At 41.5% G+C, this 17,804-nt stretch overlaps 3 protein-coding genes and 1 non-coding gene across 4 annotated transcripts; 2 read left to right on the top strand and 2 right to left on the bottom strand.

Annotated features, from left to right (window-relative positions):
* The first annotated feature begins 3,109 nt into the window (after positions 1-3,109).
* On the top strand, positions 3,110-3,214 carry LOC144711523 (U6 spliceosomal RNA). The gene has a single exon (XR_013583579.1). It is a non-coding gene; the product is annotated as a U6 spliceosomal RNA (small nuclear RNA).
* An 8,738-nt stretch (positions 3,215-11,952) lies between these two features.
* LOC144710903 (uncharacterized) lies at positions 11,953-13,348 on the top strand. Its single transcript, XM_078584747.1, has 2 exons — positions 11,953-12,647; positions 13,138-13,348. The coding sequence occupies exons 1-2, from the start codon at positions 11,953-11,955 to the stop codon at positions 13,346-13,348; spliced, it is 906 nt and encodes a 301-aa protein (XP_078440873.1).
* On the bottom strand, positions 13,305-14,137 carry LOC144711350 (uncharacterized). Its single transcript, XM_078585330.1, has one exon. The coding sequence runs from the start codon at positions 14,024-14,026 to the stop codon at positions 13,529-13,531; it is 498 nt and encodes a 165-aa protein (XP_078441456.1). The 5' UTR covers positions 14,027-14,137; the 3' UTR covers positions 13,305-13,528.
* On the bottom strand, positions 14,067-17,220 carry LOC144711349 (uncharacterized). The gene is made up of 2 exons (XM_078585329.1): positions 16,616-17,220; positions 14,067-14,311 (listed from the first exon to the last, which is right to left on the bottom strand). Exons 1-2 carry the CDS (start codon positions 17,168-17,170, stop codon positions 14,165-14,167), a joined length of 702 nt encoding a protein of 233 aa, XP_078441455.1. The 5' UTR covers positions 17,171-17,220; the 3' UTR covers positions 14,067-14,164.
* Between the last annotated feature and the right edge of the window lie 584 nt (positions 17,221-17,804).

Here is a 17,804-nt window from a genome sequence, read left to right as displayed (position 1 = left end):
GGGCAAGGAAATGCCCCCACCACCTGCGTGGCTTCTACCTCACAGGCTCAGGCCGTCACAAGTGATACTCCGGCCCGCAGCATCACCGTCAGTCAAGCACCACTTACGTGCTTCAAGTGCCAAGGAAAAGGGCATCGGACTAGCCAATGACTGTCTTCGGCTCTCCTGACCGATATCGGAGAGGCCGAGCAGGACCAGAACGGAGAACTGGATATGTTAACCAAGGATGACTATCGTACAGATGAGGAGATCACGAATGGGTATGAATCACCCGACCCCCGGGTTGGGTACATTCAGATAGTGGATGCCGGTATGACTCTTGCACCCGCTCCACGCCCTAGCGCTCGGCGACTCACTAGCATCATTGCCAATCACCCACGCGCTAGTGGGACGTCCATCCCAATTGACGTTACATCGCAGGATAGCCCTGCGCCTGTCCCGTAGAGGACAGCCCCGCTAGCTGACACAACTCTATGGACATCGGTCTTCTACACGTTTGTCAAGATCAACGACAAAGTGTGTAATATGAGGGTGGATAGTGGCAGTTGTGTCAATGCCATATCAGACGCGATGATTGCCCGACTAGGGTTGGCGACCATACCTCGTCCTACCCCCTTTGACGTGTCATAGATTGATGCTTCGCCATTGCCAGTGAATTGGCAATGCCACGTTCTGTTGAAGATGGGTGTGTACGATGAGACCGTCACGTGTGACGTCCTTCCTATGAGAGTAGGACGTATTATCTTGGGTCATCCCTGGATCTATGACCGCGACATCACCATTGCCGACAGAGCAAACACATATTCATTTCTGCATCAGGGACTGCGGGTCCGCGGTACCCTTACACCACGTAGCCAGCCTTGAGGAGTGCCCCGACCAAGATGGTCAGGTTAACGATCCTCAGCTATCCTATGCCCCCCCTGAGAACCGGGATACAATGACGATGACAAGCTATCATGCCCAGTCGATCGGGCCGCCCGCCGGACCGCCTGCACCACCAGTTAGGAGAACTGCGCTACACACAGTGCCGCCCGTGCCGCTCGCCTAACTACCAAAGCCGCTTGCCCCAGTCGTCCGACCAACCACGCCGTCCACTCGACCGCCCGCGCCATTCGCCCGGAGCAGACCTGTGTCATCCCCACCGGCTTCGTCCAAGAGTTTCCTCGACCTAATGCGGCCCCCACACTCTTCCATGGCCAGGATGATGAGTGGCAGACACCTTGCGACCACTGTACCATTCGCAAGGTAATGGCCAACCGTTGTTGCCCTACCCAGCGCGTCGAACATGCGCTTGACTCCCTAAAGGCCCATGCCACCAGGTTGAGCCCACCCGAGATCGCCAACGGCCAAGTCCCTTGTCGATCCCATACCCTAACACCCGTAGAAGGTCCTCTTCTTGCATTCGCCAAGCACGTTTTGTTGTTGCATCATCATCATCATGTTAGATCTGCAAATAGGCATGCAAAGTACAAGCAGACTGCCGACTAGCAGAGCCAACTTTGATGTCCGATGTGGGGAACCGAGTGTTGGTGAGAATTTGGTCAAAGAGTTATTCACCCGAGTCAGCCACAACGCTACATGTTCGTAGCGTCGACCCGTTCTCGACCCTCCAATGAGTGGGCAGATACGCCTACGTCGTCGACGTCTCTCCTTTGTGGGGGACCAGCTCTGATACCAATTTGATGCCAGACGTCGTCGAGGATGTCATCCGGTCAGTACCGAGTATGTTGGTCTGATACCGATTTGACATGGACGTCATCGAAGACATCGTCTGTCGATGGAGACCTTTGGAGATGCAGCTATATAATGCGATGAATTCCTAAGTGGACGTACGTGCAGACCCCGACTCGTGGGGTTTGCCAGACTCTGTGCTCCGGGGTGGGCGACCGTTGATGGTGATGGTGACCTCCTGACCCTCGTCAGAGTGGCGATAGAGTCCACGACGCCAAAATGACTAAGTCCATAGGTGCTCTCACGTAACGGACGGGCCCGGCCGGACCAAGGAATACGCTCGATAGATTGCTCTCGAGTTTGTTTATCCTCTCACCTAATCTTACCCGAGCGCGGTGGACTGCGATCGAAAGATATACAACAAAAGATAAATTAACGGGCGGGAAAGCGGAGCGAGGTACCTCTTGGTGACGTCGTCCCATGTTCGTAGTAATCGTCGATGTAGAGTGCCGGTGGGCGATAACAGTGGAGTTGTGCTGAAGGTGGGCACGAAGTCGCTCAAACTGGCGAGGTAAACAACGCGGTGCAGATTCGTGGATGTCAGGGCAGAGACGTAGGTGCTCAATCAATGGGCTTGGGCTTGGTCAATGGCGTGACTCGGTCAATGGGTGCTGGTCCAGCTCGGGTTTGGGCTCGGGGCCTACGAAGGCCAGCATGGCACGGACAGTGACCTGGCGGTGTCCCTGAATGTCCAGGGCAAACCCGATGGTGATCGGGCGGTTTGGGCATCTTCTCACCGCGCAAAAGGCAATCTGGGTGTCTTCTCACCACGCGGAAGGCAGTATGGGCATCTTATCACCGCACGAAAGGCGGTCTGGGCGTCTCCTCACCACACAGAAGGCAGTCTGGATGACAGCCTAGCGGGGCCTGGGTGCAGACGACGGTCCGGACGACCAAGGTTGATTGGTGGTCAGAAATCCTCTCTGGCGCCCTACGTAGGCGGAAAGATGCGTCTTCACCGGGCGCAGAGGTGAATTCTCACCGCAACCTGCCGAGGCACAGCGTCGTTGGCTCGGGCGATTCTTCTCCCGCGCACGGCACCGTTGGCCCCTTTTCCTCTCACGGACGGCGACTTCAATCAGGTCAGACAGGGTTCACTTCTTCTGCAATCGGCGACCAACGGTGCCAAAATTGATGATTCGTAGGCGCGAATCAACGGCGCAGGCTGGCGATGGTGGCTCGGCGATGCCGGACGCGGGCGCTCCGGCGGTAGCCTGGCAACGGCGACTTCTCTTCTCCCCCCATCCTCTCCTCCTCCTCTTCTACTTCTTCTTCCTCTTCCTTCACGATTTGTAACTTCAAAATCAACTTTCTTTTCTAACAACCAACACCCCACTCTCCCCCTTATGTAGGAAGGAGAATGGGCCCTGGCTAACGGGTCCATAAGAGGGGACATCCGATAAAATTGGAATGATACAGAGAAGATTAGCATGGCCCCTACGCAAGGATGACACGCACAAATTGAGAAATGGTCCATAAGAGGGGGCCCATTTGCTTGGGGCCTCTCGTAAAATCCAAGAAAATAAAAATTACAACTTAAATGCTTGAAATTGAAAAGTAGATCTAACTTAAAGATAACTTTCGCCTTTAGCCTTGGTGTGTCGATCTGGCAGGGGTCGAGCCGACGGGTATCCTTGAGGACGGCGGGAGCTTCGGCGTCGTCGTTGACAGAGGGAACCTTCCTGCTCCACCAGATCAGTTTATCCCAATTGATAGGTTAAGTTTAATATAGCGCAGTTAATTTATTATCTTATATTTTATAATTTTCTCACATTAAGTTTTGTCTTTTGTGCTAGTTATGTAAGTGCAGTACTGTAAATTTTTTTCCTTTATTCCCTGATTATTTATTTTTGAGAGATTTTCATTTCAGATTATATTACCATGATTCACCTCATTTTTGTGTATTTATTAGGTTTGGAATAAATAAATATTCATCTTCCATGTGAAGGCATAGTGACTAATTATTAAGAAAAATCAGATTAATCATCCATACCATGAAAACTATAACAATCAGAACCATGTTTGTCTGCATAAAAATGAATTTGACAGCCATGGAATTTTTTTGTTCTCCAGATTGTTTTATCACCAACCACAATTTTTATCCATTCCAATTTTGGATCACAAACTAATTTTTTCCTCATATGATTATTATTTTCGTGATAGTCCTCACACTTTTTCTCGTAAATCATGATATCAAGATTTATATCAAACCAAAAGTAAGATCTTAAGTAATATAGCATATCAATTTATGGTTTTTATTATTTTATGCCATAAAATAATTTTTATTAGGATAATTTTTTCTCATTTTATTCAAGCTCTTCCCATGTTTGGTACAATAAATTCCTTACTTTGAGTTATGATGATATGTTTTTACTGTTATGATGATGCAAAAATAAGAACATCGAGAGAATTAGTATTATCTAGAGAACATTGAAATGCTAAAAAAAGAAAATTTAAAAAATTATCCATTATAAAATAATGGATAAAATTAGGGAGTATAAAATAACTTGGCCACAGATAGGGACAGATAAATACCATAAATTCAGGCGGTCCAGTTCCCTCTTAATATTTTTTATCATTTCAATGATCATGTTGTTTTTTCTTCATCACAGGTGCTCCTCAAAATTTATTAACATGAATGTATATGATAATACTGATCCATATTTGTATAAAGACTTCATCACAGTAGTCTATGTTATTAGATGATTTACCGTCATCATTATCTTAATTACAATTCTTAGCTCACACAAAAACTCAACCTTTTCTCCACCACAATATTTGCATAAGAATAGAACATGAAATGGATAACAAATATTAAACTTTAATGTTCCTTATTGCTTCTGATTTGATGCCAAATAATATATGGTCAGGATGAATCAATATTTTTTCTAGATATATGTACTTCTGCATTTGAGATGTGGAGGATAGATTATGATTTTTATTTTGGCTCAAATTCTAAAAATGTTGCATCATTTGATTCAGCCATGAGCACCAAATCAAAATTGGTACTGGATCCTCCTAGATTATGGGTTATGATATAGGTAAATCCTTTCTGTACATTACATCCAGATTCCTCATTTAATAAAACCATGACATTAAAATTAAATTAACTCCAATAAAATACTAAAGGTTTAAGAGATTGACATGAATGTAAGTAAAGTGAGCAAGTATTCAGATATATTCATAAAAAGAAATAAATGAATTATAATTTAGATGTAAACTATTTTCAGTTATTCATAAATAAGTTATGTAGAAGTATATGTTCATTCTATTAATTCATCAATATAGATAGAATACATATACTCTGAGGCATATCATAACATGTGCTGATCATCCTGAAAGCATTCAGGGCCTTTACAAAGGTCAATTTCTTTGTCTTGGTGAAAAACCACCATCCCATGTATGTCTATGCACTTCATAGAGAGGTAGGGGAAGGCAATGGAATAATTAGATATTTTATTTAATATTTTATTATTTATTTTAGAGCCTCAAAAAGATCTAATATAAATATTCTAGCATGCTAAACCATAATCGGTGTGATTAATTGGAAATATGCAGCTGTATCGATGAAAAATCATCTAGTTCCCCTGGGAGAAATTTATTCCCAACATTAGCCGCTTAGGCTTGCACTCACGGTTTACTCATGTTTCTTTAGCTCCCAAGACCTTGAAGGATATACTCTCCGTAGAACCTCTTTAGAAAGTCATCCCCTAATTTATTGTTCCTAAAGACAATAAAGAATGGAAGAATGTAAATATATGAATTTAATGTCTGCGTGATGCTAATTAAATTGTATCTCAAACTCTTTAGCTCAAATTAATTTCAAATTTCCTAGAACTTAAAATTATTTTGAAACCCAGTAATGTCAGGAAATGGAAATTATTTTCTTCCAGTTCTTTCAGGGAAAATATTTTAATAATTTATTTAATATTTTAAAGACATGCACATGGGCTCTTAAATTTGTATATATTCGTAAAAACCCCATACACTCCTATATATTTTATATATTTCATTTTGATTGGACTTTATTTGATCTATTCATCTTTACAATTATGGTGAATGATGTGAAGAAGTCAGACTTGGCCTAATGTGTTCTAGGTGCTTGAATGAGTTAAGTCGATGAGTGTAAATAATGAGAATAGATATATTGAACTAAAGTTGACAAATACCATACTAAAGTGAATGGTGTCATACATGTATTAAAAAAAATTATGTGATAAACATTAGGCCAATAGGATTAAATGAAAATTCATAAAACATTTTATATCATCCCTTAGTCATATCGTAGTTGGGCCCTCAGAAATGACATGTATATACTTTATAATCTTCAACTCACTCATTTTCCTTTTCCGCCATACCTATTCATTCATTTTTTGTAATGCGTATATGAAAAAACGAATATATAAATTTCCCACCTCCCATCAAAACACAAATTTATTCTCTCATTCAGATTAAGTCTTCATCAATATTCAAACGCATCAACTTATGTTTCAGTTCATAAATTATTTCCTCATAATTAATTACCCCTTGTAATTCTCTTTCAGTAACAGCTAATATCTTGAGGCACAATAATATAAAGGTATTTTTCTGTTTTCTCCCTAGAAGGGAATTAGATGGTGGAACAATGATGATATGATTTGGATAACTATCTAGTCAGGATTTTGGAAAAAAATTCTTTGCTTCTTATTTTCCACAATTTTAATGATCTTTAATTTTTAAACTATTGTACAATTTGGTTCTTGTGATGTTTTAATGATATCAGTAATTAATCTAACATTTCACAATCGTTTTCCTACCTGTTGGATCATCATTATACAGTAGAGATATATAATACATGCATGGGCACATGCATTCATGCTTAAATGTTTGTACATACATGCACGTACATAATGATGGAAATATATGTGGCCGGCAAGCCAATCACACATTCCGCATCTCGTTCCATATTCATTAATAGAACATATTCATTATAGTGCACGTGTGATGCTCATAATGAAGTCCATGAATACATGATCGGACTTAGTGAATTATGATGAGATCGTAATACGGAGATTACTAGTCTTTAAGCATGTGTTCTAAACATTCCTATTCAAAGGATACGCGAGAAGGACATCAAAGTATCCGGATAGAATAGCACTATCTAGCCTCACTCATATGATGAGTATGGCCGGTCCCGTAGCCATTAGTGTGGCGACACTAAGGATAGATAGTGGGTGCTCTTTAGTGGAAAGAGTTCACTGAATTGATCCGTATGAATCCCTGAATGGTATTATACCGAACTGTCAATCAGGTTAATTCAAGTCACAGTTGTGTAAGTGGTCCTTAGACCTGAGACACCAAAGACGTCTTGTGGACTGACGGTTGTACTTTGGCTATGGCCAACGAGTCTCTAATCATGGGATTCTAAACGGTCTTAGTTCGGGTGCATCAAGAAGTACACGAAGGCGATTGAGTGGTCAAGATGGGATCGTCCACCCTCGGTATAAGAGGTGACAGCTCAAGGAAGATGATGTAATGAAGTCCTTGGCCAAGGCAGTGAAATATCGGAGAAGAGTTTTCCGATGATTTCTGAATGCATCAGTACTAACTCGGATGACCGATTAGTGTTTGACAGTTGACCATACCCTAAGTTGTCCAAGGAGCATCAAGTGGATGAGGGATTATACATACACGGTAACTGATGATGAACAGGTTCCAACAGTGAGTCGATACACACTCCTTTGTATCTTCTAGGACACAAGGTGTAGCTTGGCACCCCACGTGTTGGAGTCTCGACCTATCGATTGGGTTAAATCGATCCGATGTTAATTCATCTCTATGATGATATAGTTAATTAAGTTGGAAGGCCAATAAAGGTTATTGGGCCGTTGGAGTCGTTAACTAGAATGATACATGGGCCTAGAGGGTCACACGCAAATGGTCTTTTGGACTTTGGAAGATATACTTAAGTTTTGGGGGTTTTTATGAAAAATACCCACTTAGTATAAATAGGGGAAGGCCCTGAACAAAATTCACCAAGGCCAGAATTGTTCAGGGGCCTTTCCCCTTCTTCTCCACTCTCCCCACACCCCCTCTCCATCCCTGATGTGATCGAGATGACGTAACGACGCCGACGGAGAAAGAACGGGGCTCGTCAACGAGAAGGAGGAGATCCGACGCGCCGAGGACCGTGTGGATACGTTTAGAGGCTGCACACTTGAGCAGCTCGACTCGTCTCACTTTGGGATCGAAGAAATCACAAATGAGACTCGTGCAAAGGTACGCCGTTTCAATGTTTTTGTTGATGCCGTTCGATTCGCAAAGAGACTTCCGCTGCGCATCGTTTTTGATTTATTCATCCAAGTCAAGGCCCCTAGAACCCAACACATACATGCATGCTTGCACCTACATACATGCATGCGTGCATGCACAATTCCACAATTTTAATTGTCATTATTTTTAAAACTCTTGTACCCTTTGGTTCTTATCATTTTTTTAATGATATTACTATTAATTTAACATTTCACAATCGTTTTCCTTTCTAGTGTATCATCATTATACATTCAATATATATATAACACATGTATGGACACAAGAAAACATCCATACATGCAAACATGCATGCATGCAAACACAATTTAATTATCATTATTTTGTAAACTCTTGTAACATTCGGTTCTTATAATTTTCTAATGATATTACTAATTAATTGAACATTTCACAATCATTTTACTTTCTATTATATTATAATTATGCATCCAAGATAGATAATACATGCATGCGTACATGAAAACATGCAAACAAAATTCCACAGTTTAATTTTCGGTATTTTGTAAAATCCTGTAATCTTTGATTCTTATGATTTTTTTAATGATACTAGCAATTAATTTAACATTTTATAATTATTTTCCTTCCTATCATATCATCATTATACATCCAAGATATATAATAAATGTAAACATGCATACATCCACTTAAGACATGCATGCACGCGTACACAATTCCACAATTTTAATTATCTTTTAAACTTTTGTACCCTTTGGTTCTTATGATTTTTAAATAATATTAATATTTATTTTAACATTTCTCAATCGTTTTCCTTCCTATTTTATCATCATTATAGACCCAAGATATATAACACCTGCATACATAAATGTGTCCATGTAATTATGCATACATGCACATACACACATGCATGCATACACAATTCCACTATTTTTATTATCTTTATTTTTTAAACTCTTGTTCCATTTGGGTCTTATGATTTCCTAAAGATAATACTATTTAATTTCACATTTCACAATCGTTTTCCTTCCTATTGTATCATCATTATACATCCAAGATATATAACACATGCATACATACATGCGTACATGTAAACATGCATCTATGCACATACAGACATGCATGCATGCATACACAATTCCATTATTTTTATTATCTTTATTTTTAAAACTCTTGTTCCATTTGGGTCTTATGATTTCCTAAAGATAATACTATTTAATTTCACATTTCACAATCGTTTTCCCTCCTATTGTATCATCATTATACATCCAAGCTATATAACACATGCATACATACATGCGTACATGTAAACATGCATACATGCACATACAGACATGCATGCATGCATACACAATTCCATTATTTTTATTATCTTTATTGTTTAAACTCTTGTTCCATTTGGGTCTTATGATTTCTTAAATATAATACTATTTAATTTAACATTTCACAATCATTTTCCTTCCTATTGTATCATCATTATACATCCAAGCTATATAACACATGCATACATACATGCGTACATGTAAACATGCATACATGCACATACAGACATGCATGCATGCATACACAATTCCACTAGTTTTATTATCTTTATTGTTTAAACTCTTGTTCCATTTGGGTCTTATGATTTCTTAAATATAATACTATTTAATTTAACATTTCACAATCGTTTTCCTTCCTATTGTATCATCATTATACATCCAAGATATATAACACATGCATACATACATGCGTACATCTAAACATGCATCTATGCACATACAGACATGCATGCATGTATACACAATTCCACTATTTTTATTATCTTTATTTTTTAAACTCTTGTTCCATTTGGGTCTTATGATTTCCTAAATATAATACTATTTAATTTAACATTTCACAATCGTTTTCCTTCCTATTGTATCATCATTATACATCCAAGCTATATAACACATGCATATATACATGCGTACATGTAAACATGCATACATGCACATACAGACATGCATGCATGCATACACAAGTCCACTATTTTTATTATCTTTATTTTTTAAACCCTTGTTCCATTTGGTTCTCATGATAATACTATTTAATGATAATACCATTTAATTTTACATTTCACAATCGTTTTCCTTTTCTATTGTATTATCATTATACACCCAAGATATAAAACACATGCATACACATGTGTCCATGTAATTATGCATACATGCACATACAGACATGCGTGCATGCATATGGAATTCCACTATTTTTATTATCTATATTTTTTATAACTCATGTTCCATTTGGTTCTTATGATTTTTTGATGATAATACTATTTAATTTAACAGTTCACAATCGTGTTCCTTTCTATTGTATCATGATTATACACCCAAGATATATAACACATGCATACACATATGTGTCCGTGTAAACATGCATACATGCACATACAGACAACCATGCATGCATACAAAATGCCAGTAATTTTATATGTTTATTTTTTAAACATTTGTTCAATTTGGTTCATATGATTTTATAATGATATTACTATTTAATTTAACATTTCACAAGTATGTTCCTTTCTATTGTATCATCATTATACATCCAAGATAAATAACACATGCATACAAACATGGAAACATCTATCCATGCATGCATGCATGGATGAATAGCCATCCATTCATTTATGGAACATGAAATCCGTGCATGGCATTCTCTCAGAAAAGAGAGAAGAACAAAGATTTGTCCGTTATTATTTTGAGAGGGTCACATCGTAATTTACGTCTCACGTTTGATTCCCCGGCAGAACAAGTTTAGGTTGCGTGTTGCCCTTACCTGATGTGACTGATGTTGTCCCAATTTATGGAATCTATTGATACTGACGGCCAAGTGGCATAGTTCCCCTCCTGCCCATACTCTTGACGTATAACATTATTAAGCTTAACTGGACCAAAATTATTTTCTAATCTTACTAGATTTTGACCCACAGACTATTTTAAAATGGTTTGAGATTTTAATTTTTGGTATGTATTGTATAGTCAGATATCAACATCCCGTTGTTTGCTAGCGTTCATATTTCTTTCTTTCTTTCCCTAAATTTAATACATATGTATATCTCCTCAATAAGTCGATATCTGAGAGGGGAACGTTGCAATCATTTTTCTAATTTTGAAAATGTAAAATTATGCAGGTTGCTGAGGAAAGTACCATCTGGTACAGGGAAATTGACAAAATCCATGCTGACTATTCGTCAGTTCTGGAAGTTCGGATGGAACGGGATAAAGAACTGTTCTCCACCAAGCTTTCATGATTCACTGGTTGGTGCAGGAATTTATTATTAGTATTCTCGATAAATATCCCTTTTATTAAGCCGAGAGAATAAGACTACTCAAAGTACCTATTTACTTTTTAATGCGATAGTGCATTTCAAGTCAATTAGTTTATCCGAGTTGATAACTAAATAACAAATATGTTCTAGATTTCAACCACCCATAAATATTATATTCTTAAAAATTCGTATCTCATTCACAGCACACATGCAATGTATGCCCTCAAGAACAAAGGTAGATGTTTTACTTCAGTAACATATGAAATTGATCTCGTTAAAATGTTTAAAATATTTCCAATCAACCTCCAATTAAAATATTGAAATGATGAAAAACATAAATTTATGAATACGTGACTCATTTTGAAATAACAAAAGGTAAATCTTATTTTTCCCAATTTGAAGTCAGCGTTTCATAACTTATTATTCATACTTTATTAGTTGTTTCTTTGTTCGTGTTTCAGTTCGTCCGGTCGTGTAATTAAACAGAAAAACCGTCATCTCAACCGTTGATGCCGCTCCCCATCGTTATCGTCAACCAACCAGGAAACCGTTAGTATCAACGATGCGGATGACGTTGACGTTCACGGAGCCGAATCTTCGTCTATAAATACCCCTTTTTTTGAACTTTTGCTTGATTTCCCGCGCGTTTCTTGATAGTGTCAGTTATGGATTCTGGCGAGGAGAACAGCGGCGATGAACCAGGGGAGGACGACGACGAGGAGGTAGTTGGCGATCCGATGGCTTCGATCTTGAACTCGAAGGCATCGTTACAATCCCGCCAGCCGAATCTGGAACGGATGATGCAAATCGCCGAGGATCGCGGTACGTATGCAAGACAATGGACGGAATTCATGCTAAGAACTAGATCTAGGAACGATTCAAATGCGCGGATCAATTGCAATATGATCTGTTCTTCTGCAGCGGCAATGGCGGACGATCCTGAGAAGACTGAGAGCGATTCTTCCGGAAATGTCCGATCGGAACGGATCGATCTCACCTCTATAAGCAGCACCGAGGATTTCACGATGGCCACGAACGTAGCGCAGAGCAGAGGATCTCTCCCTGGAACCGAAATTGCGAGAGATCGTTCGCTGGCGCGGCAGAAGAGTGCTATGGATTTGAATCCCCAAGAGAGCTCTACAAACCGCAGAGGTGAAAGTGGCTATGTAGGGAGTAACGATTCCAGCTCTGATGAAACCGCGGGATCAATTTTGAGGAGCAGTACCAAAAAGCAAAAGCTAGTGTGCGCTTTCCCCGGCTGCACAAGAAAGCACATGCCACTAACGCCCTACTGCCACCCGCACATTCTTTCAGACCCGAGGCAGAAACTGTACAAGCCTTGCGAATACATCATCAAAAGGTTCGTCATGCGGTCTATTCTTTCATTGAACGCGCTTTATTTTACCCGAAAATTGCATGTTTCGATCACGAACATTAATCTGTTCTTCCGTCCAAGATTTCATCCGACGGTCCTTTTCCCAGTTATGTCATGACCAACTATTTTAATTGCATTTAATCGCTGATTTTTCGGCCGATTGATATCTCTCTTTCAAATCTAATAGAACGGTCGATTCGACCATCGTCACTGTTTCTATAATCCCAATTCTCGATCACGATTCATAAAAAAACTATACTCAGATTTCGTCAAAACCTGTGCAAGCCCTGCGAATTCATCATCACTGGGTTCAGTTTATGGACGATCTATCATCAGAAGATTCGTTTACAACCATTTATTCTCAGATTTCACCGGACGATTCGTTCTTCAATTACTTGATCACTCTACCAAATCAAATAAACCGAGTTCATCCGATCGCCGAGTGATCTAAGAAGATTCAATTCCATGATTTCAGAGGGAAACTCCCGCCGATCACCTGCAAATCGCCGATTCTCGCCGCTCCTGATCTCCACTACTGCACCGCCCACGCGTTACTGGGACTCCAGCAGGAGTTCGACATCCGAAACATCGTCGCCGACATGATGAGAGAAAGAGAAGCCAAAGAGGAGCAAGAAAAAGAAAAAAGAAAACACGACCAGCCCAAAAGCTCGGGCTCAAAACACTAAGAAAAAGGTACTTGGTCGTCTTCCTTACACCGTGGATGGCACATCCGTAATTCCACAATTTTCCAAGGGCAGAGAGATAAACGGGCGTGTGGTTTTAACCGCTTCCTTCTTGACAGGTGTCCGAGGAAGTCAACGGCCCGACGGTCAACCAGACTAAAGGGAGAGTGGCGGGAGTCAGTTTTAAACTCCCGGACTCCACAGATTCCAAATCCGGGAGTTGAAAAAGACGGTCACGTCCGGCCAGACCCGGGTCTTAATCCGTTCCACGTCAGCCGGAGGCGCCGTCACGGCCGCCGCCGGGGGCTCGCTTTTGGCCTCTTTGGTCCTCTCCTGGCGGGCGACTTTTCCTCTGCGGCGGTGGCGGCGCGGCTCGTGGCAGGCGATCGTCTCCTCGAAGGCTTCGATCGCCTGGTCGATCAGCTCGCGATCGGGTGACGTGTCCCAGCGCAGCCAGAAGCTTGTGTAACAGTCGAAGCACCCGCAGCAGAAGAGCGGCCGGTGGCGGCCCCGCCGCCAGCAGCGCCGCCTTTCCTCCACATGGCACGTGGCCGCCAGAAAATAGGCCAGCACCTCCCTGTCCTCTGCCGTCAGCGCCGCCGCCATCGCCGCCATCGCCACCGGCAGAAGCCGGAGCACCGCCTCCGCCGTCGGATGCACTCTCTTCGCGCTCTTCATCATCGAGCAGAAGTGAACCGAGAGAGAGACGGAAACGAACGGATTCTTAAATGGCCCGCGGATAGAGAGTGCCTGAGAAGTCGCCACGTGTACTAGTGCCCCGCGTGGTCGTTACAAAACGGCCCATTAAGAATGGGCCTGTCAGCGGGCCTTGTTTTCCCGGTCGGCGAAGTAGGTCTCGAATGCCCGGGGGAGGAAGCGGGGTATGAGGAAGGCGAAGAGGTTGACGGAAAAGTAGGCGAGATTGGCTGCCGCCAGCCCCCTCCCGAACCACGCCCACGCCGCGTCCTGTTCATTATTTACATCCATGTGAACTTTAATAAATGATGCTGCTGCGTAGTGCTTGATGCTGATGATGATGCTGAGAGCATGATTTGATGATGATGGTGAAGAGGAAGTGGATAACTATGATGATGATGAAGAGGGGTTAAGAGGAAGCGGATAATGATGGTATGGACTTCTCATCAAAGGGAAAATTTGTTTCAATGAAGCCCATCTTGAAAAATGAAAAGAAGAATAAAATAAAAAGAGAATAAGAAAAGAAGATCGAAAGAAGAATAATTGAACAATTAAAGAAGAAGAAAGGAAGAAGGAAAGTAGAAGGAAAAAGGTTGAGAAAGAAGACGACAAAGTAAAAGAAGACTAGAAAAGGAGAAGAAGAAAGAATAAAATTAGAAGAAAAGAAGAAGAAAATAATAATAAAAAAGGGGAGAAAAAGAAAGTAAAAGAAGAATGGATGATGAATAGAAGAATAAAATGAAAGGAGAAGAAGCTAAAGCAAATGAAGAAAACTTGTCGGGGTAGAGTGTAGAGTGGAAAAACCTAACATCGCTTAAAATAAAATGAAACAAACTTGACAAAGTTGGAGGAGAGGGGAAAAACAAGGATAAACTAAACATTCTCAAGATTGAGAACAAGAAAACCAGAGAGAGAGAGAGAGAGGAGAGAGAGAAAGAGAGAGAGAGAGAGAGAGAGAGAGAGAGAGAGAAAGAGATAGAGAGAGAGCGGGAGAGAGAGAGTGTGAGAGAGAGAGAGAAAGGCTAGACCATCCTACCGGATCTGGCCCAAATGGAAGTACCGGTTCGGTCCAAAATGTCAAACCCCAAGGATAAGTATGATATGATGTTAATAATGATCAGGAGGTTGAGGGAGAAGAGGATAACTACGATAATGAGGACAAATGAGCATAATGATGATGATGGCTAGGAGGATAATGAGGAGCAATGAAAAGGATCATAACGATGATGACGAGGAGGATAAGGAGCAATTAGAAGGATCACAATAATGATCATAACGACGATGACGATGATGATGATAATGAGGATGAGGATCAACAAAGAGGATCAACAATTATGATCATAACGATGATGATGATGAGCAGGAGCTCTGAAATGGTACACAATAATGATGATGATGACGAACAGGACGTTAAAATGATGATGATGATGATGTTGATATTGAGCAGAAGTTTGATAATGATGATGATGATGAGTTGTAGGATGTTGATAATGAGCAGGAGGTTGATAATGATGATGATGATGAGTTGTAGGATGTTGATAATGAGCAGGAGGTTGATAATGATGATGATCATTAGTAGGATGTTGATAATGAGCAGGAGGTTGATAATGATGATGATCATTAGTAGGATGTTGATAATGAGCAGGAGGTTGATAATGATGATGATGATGAGTTGTAGGATGTTGATAATGAGCAGGAGGTTGATAATGATGATGATGAGTAGTAGGATGTTGATAATGAGCAGGAGGTTGATAATGATGATGATGAGTAGTAGGATGTTGATAATGAGCAGGAGGTTGATAATGATGATGATCATTAGTAGGATGTTGATAATGAGCAGGAGGTTGATAATGATGATGATGAGTAGTAGCTAGTGGGATGTTGACAGTGAGCAGGAGGTTGACAATGATGATGATGATTAGTAGGATGTTGATAATGAGCAGGAGGTTGATAATGATGATGATGAGTAGTAGCTAGTGGGATGTTGACAGTGAGCAGGAGGTTGATAATGATGATGATGATGATTACTTGGATGTTGATAATGAGCAGGAGGCTGATGATGAGGAGAATGTTGATAATGATCAGGAGGTTGATAACGATGAAGATGATGATGAAGAGCATAGAAGATGATAATGACGATAGTGGTGGTGGTGATGATGATCAAAATGAATCATGATAACGATAATAGTGATGATGATGATCATAATCATGATGAGCATAATGAAGATGATAACGATGATAGTGATGATGATGATGATCACAAAGAGCATAATGAAGATGATAACTATGATGGTGGCGATGATGATAATGATGACGACGAGCAAAATGATGTTGATGATGATGATCACGAAAAGCATAATGAAGATGATAACTATGATGAGGGTGGTGATAATGATAATGATGATGACGAGCAAAATAATGATGATGATAATAATGATGATGACGACGAGCAAAATAATGATGATGATGATGGTGAGGAAAAGGAGGGGGATATTGATGAAGCATAGGAGGAGCAAAATAATGATGATGAAGACGAGGAAAATGAGGGGGATAACGATGCTAGAAACGGCCAACCTTGAGGGGGAAGGGGACGGGGCGACGGAGCCAGAGCCGGGAGACCCAGTCGAGGAGGACGAAGACACGGCGGACGGTGTACAGCAGCGGGACGAGAGCCCGGACCGGGGCCGAGAACCGAGCGAACCCGGCAACGACGTTCTCCGTTAGAATCTGCGCGGACAGCAGGAACAGGTGCGGGGCAGCAGACCGCACGGCCTGCTCGTCCCCGCGCGCGAACCCCCCCAGCACGAACCCGAGCGGCAAGAAGAGCCCGATCGCCGTGCCGGCCGCGGCGTAGAGCCTGGGCCCGCGACCGAGCCGGATGAGCTCGCGGGCCGGACCGGCGGGCGCGGGGAAGACCCAGCGGGAGAGCGCGAGGAGATAGGCGGAGACGAAGACGGGGAAGGCGAGGTCGACCAGGGGGACGAGCCCGCTGGCCGAGAACACGGCGATGAAGGCAACTAACTGTAGCTCGATCACTCTCAGAGACCCCATGAGAAGGCCTCCCGCGGCCTCCCCCGGCGCTGCCGCCCGGCTCGGCTTCTCCCCCCCTGCCAACGACACCCCCGACATCTCTCTCTATTGCTTCTGCTCTTCTCTCCCACTGACAGACCGAGAGAAAAAAAGAGAGAGTTTGAGAGAGAGAGTTGGAGTTTGTTCTGGGAAGGTCGGTAGAGTTTGCATGAGGGATGGACGACACGTCCTGAGAAGAGGATGACACGTGGTGTTCATGGAACACGTTGCGCGGGTTGAGAGTGACTCAACGTTTATCCTCTGTTTTTTTTGTTGATGTTGGATATTACTATGTTCGATATTACTGTAGGTGGGATTGGAGGGAGACCCTATTTTATGTTAGTACAGAGAGAACCGCACACATGGCCTTGTTCTTTGTTCTGTTCTTTTTTTTGTTCAAACAAGAAAAAAATTCACACATCCAGAACAAAATTAGAACAAAATTAGAACAAAATTAGAACAAAATTAGAACAAAATTAGAACAAAATTTGTTCAAATTTGATATCGCTATGTTCGAAGAACCAAATATAATGAATAATTCACACAAATTCGCACAAAAAAACTTTTCGAGCTACGAATTACGTTTCAAGCTATCGATTACCGGTGAGATTGGAGAGACACCAGTTTTTCCATTTTTTAGGTTCACTGAGAAGTGTTTTTTACTTGTTTAATTGGTCATTTCGTTGGTTTTTCC

The sequence above is a fragment of the Wolffia australiana genome, chromosome 13 (genome assembly GCF_029677425.1).
Source record: "Wolffia australiana isolate 7733 chromosome 13, ASM2967742v1".
Taxonomy (NCBI): Eukaryota; Viridiplantae; Streptophyta; class Magnoliopsida; order Alismatales; family Araceae; genus Wolffia; species Wolffia australiana.
The sequence above is the reverse complement of the archived record's forward strand: the minus strand, read 5'-3'. Positions and strand labels throughout refer to the sequence as shown.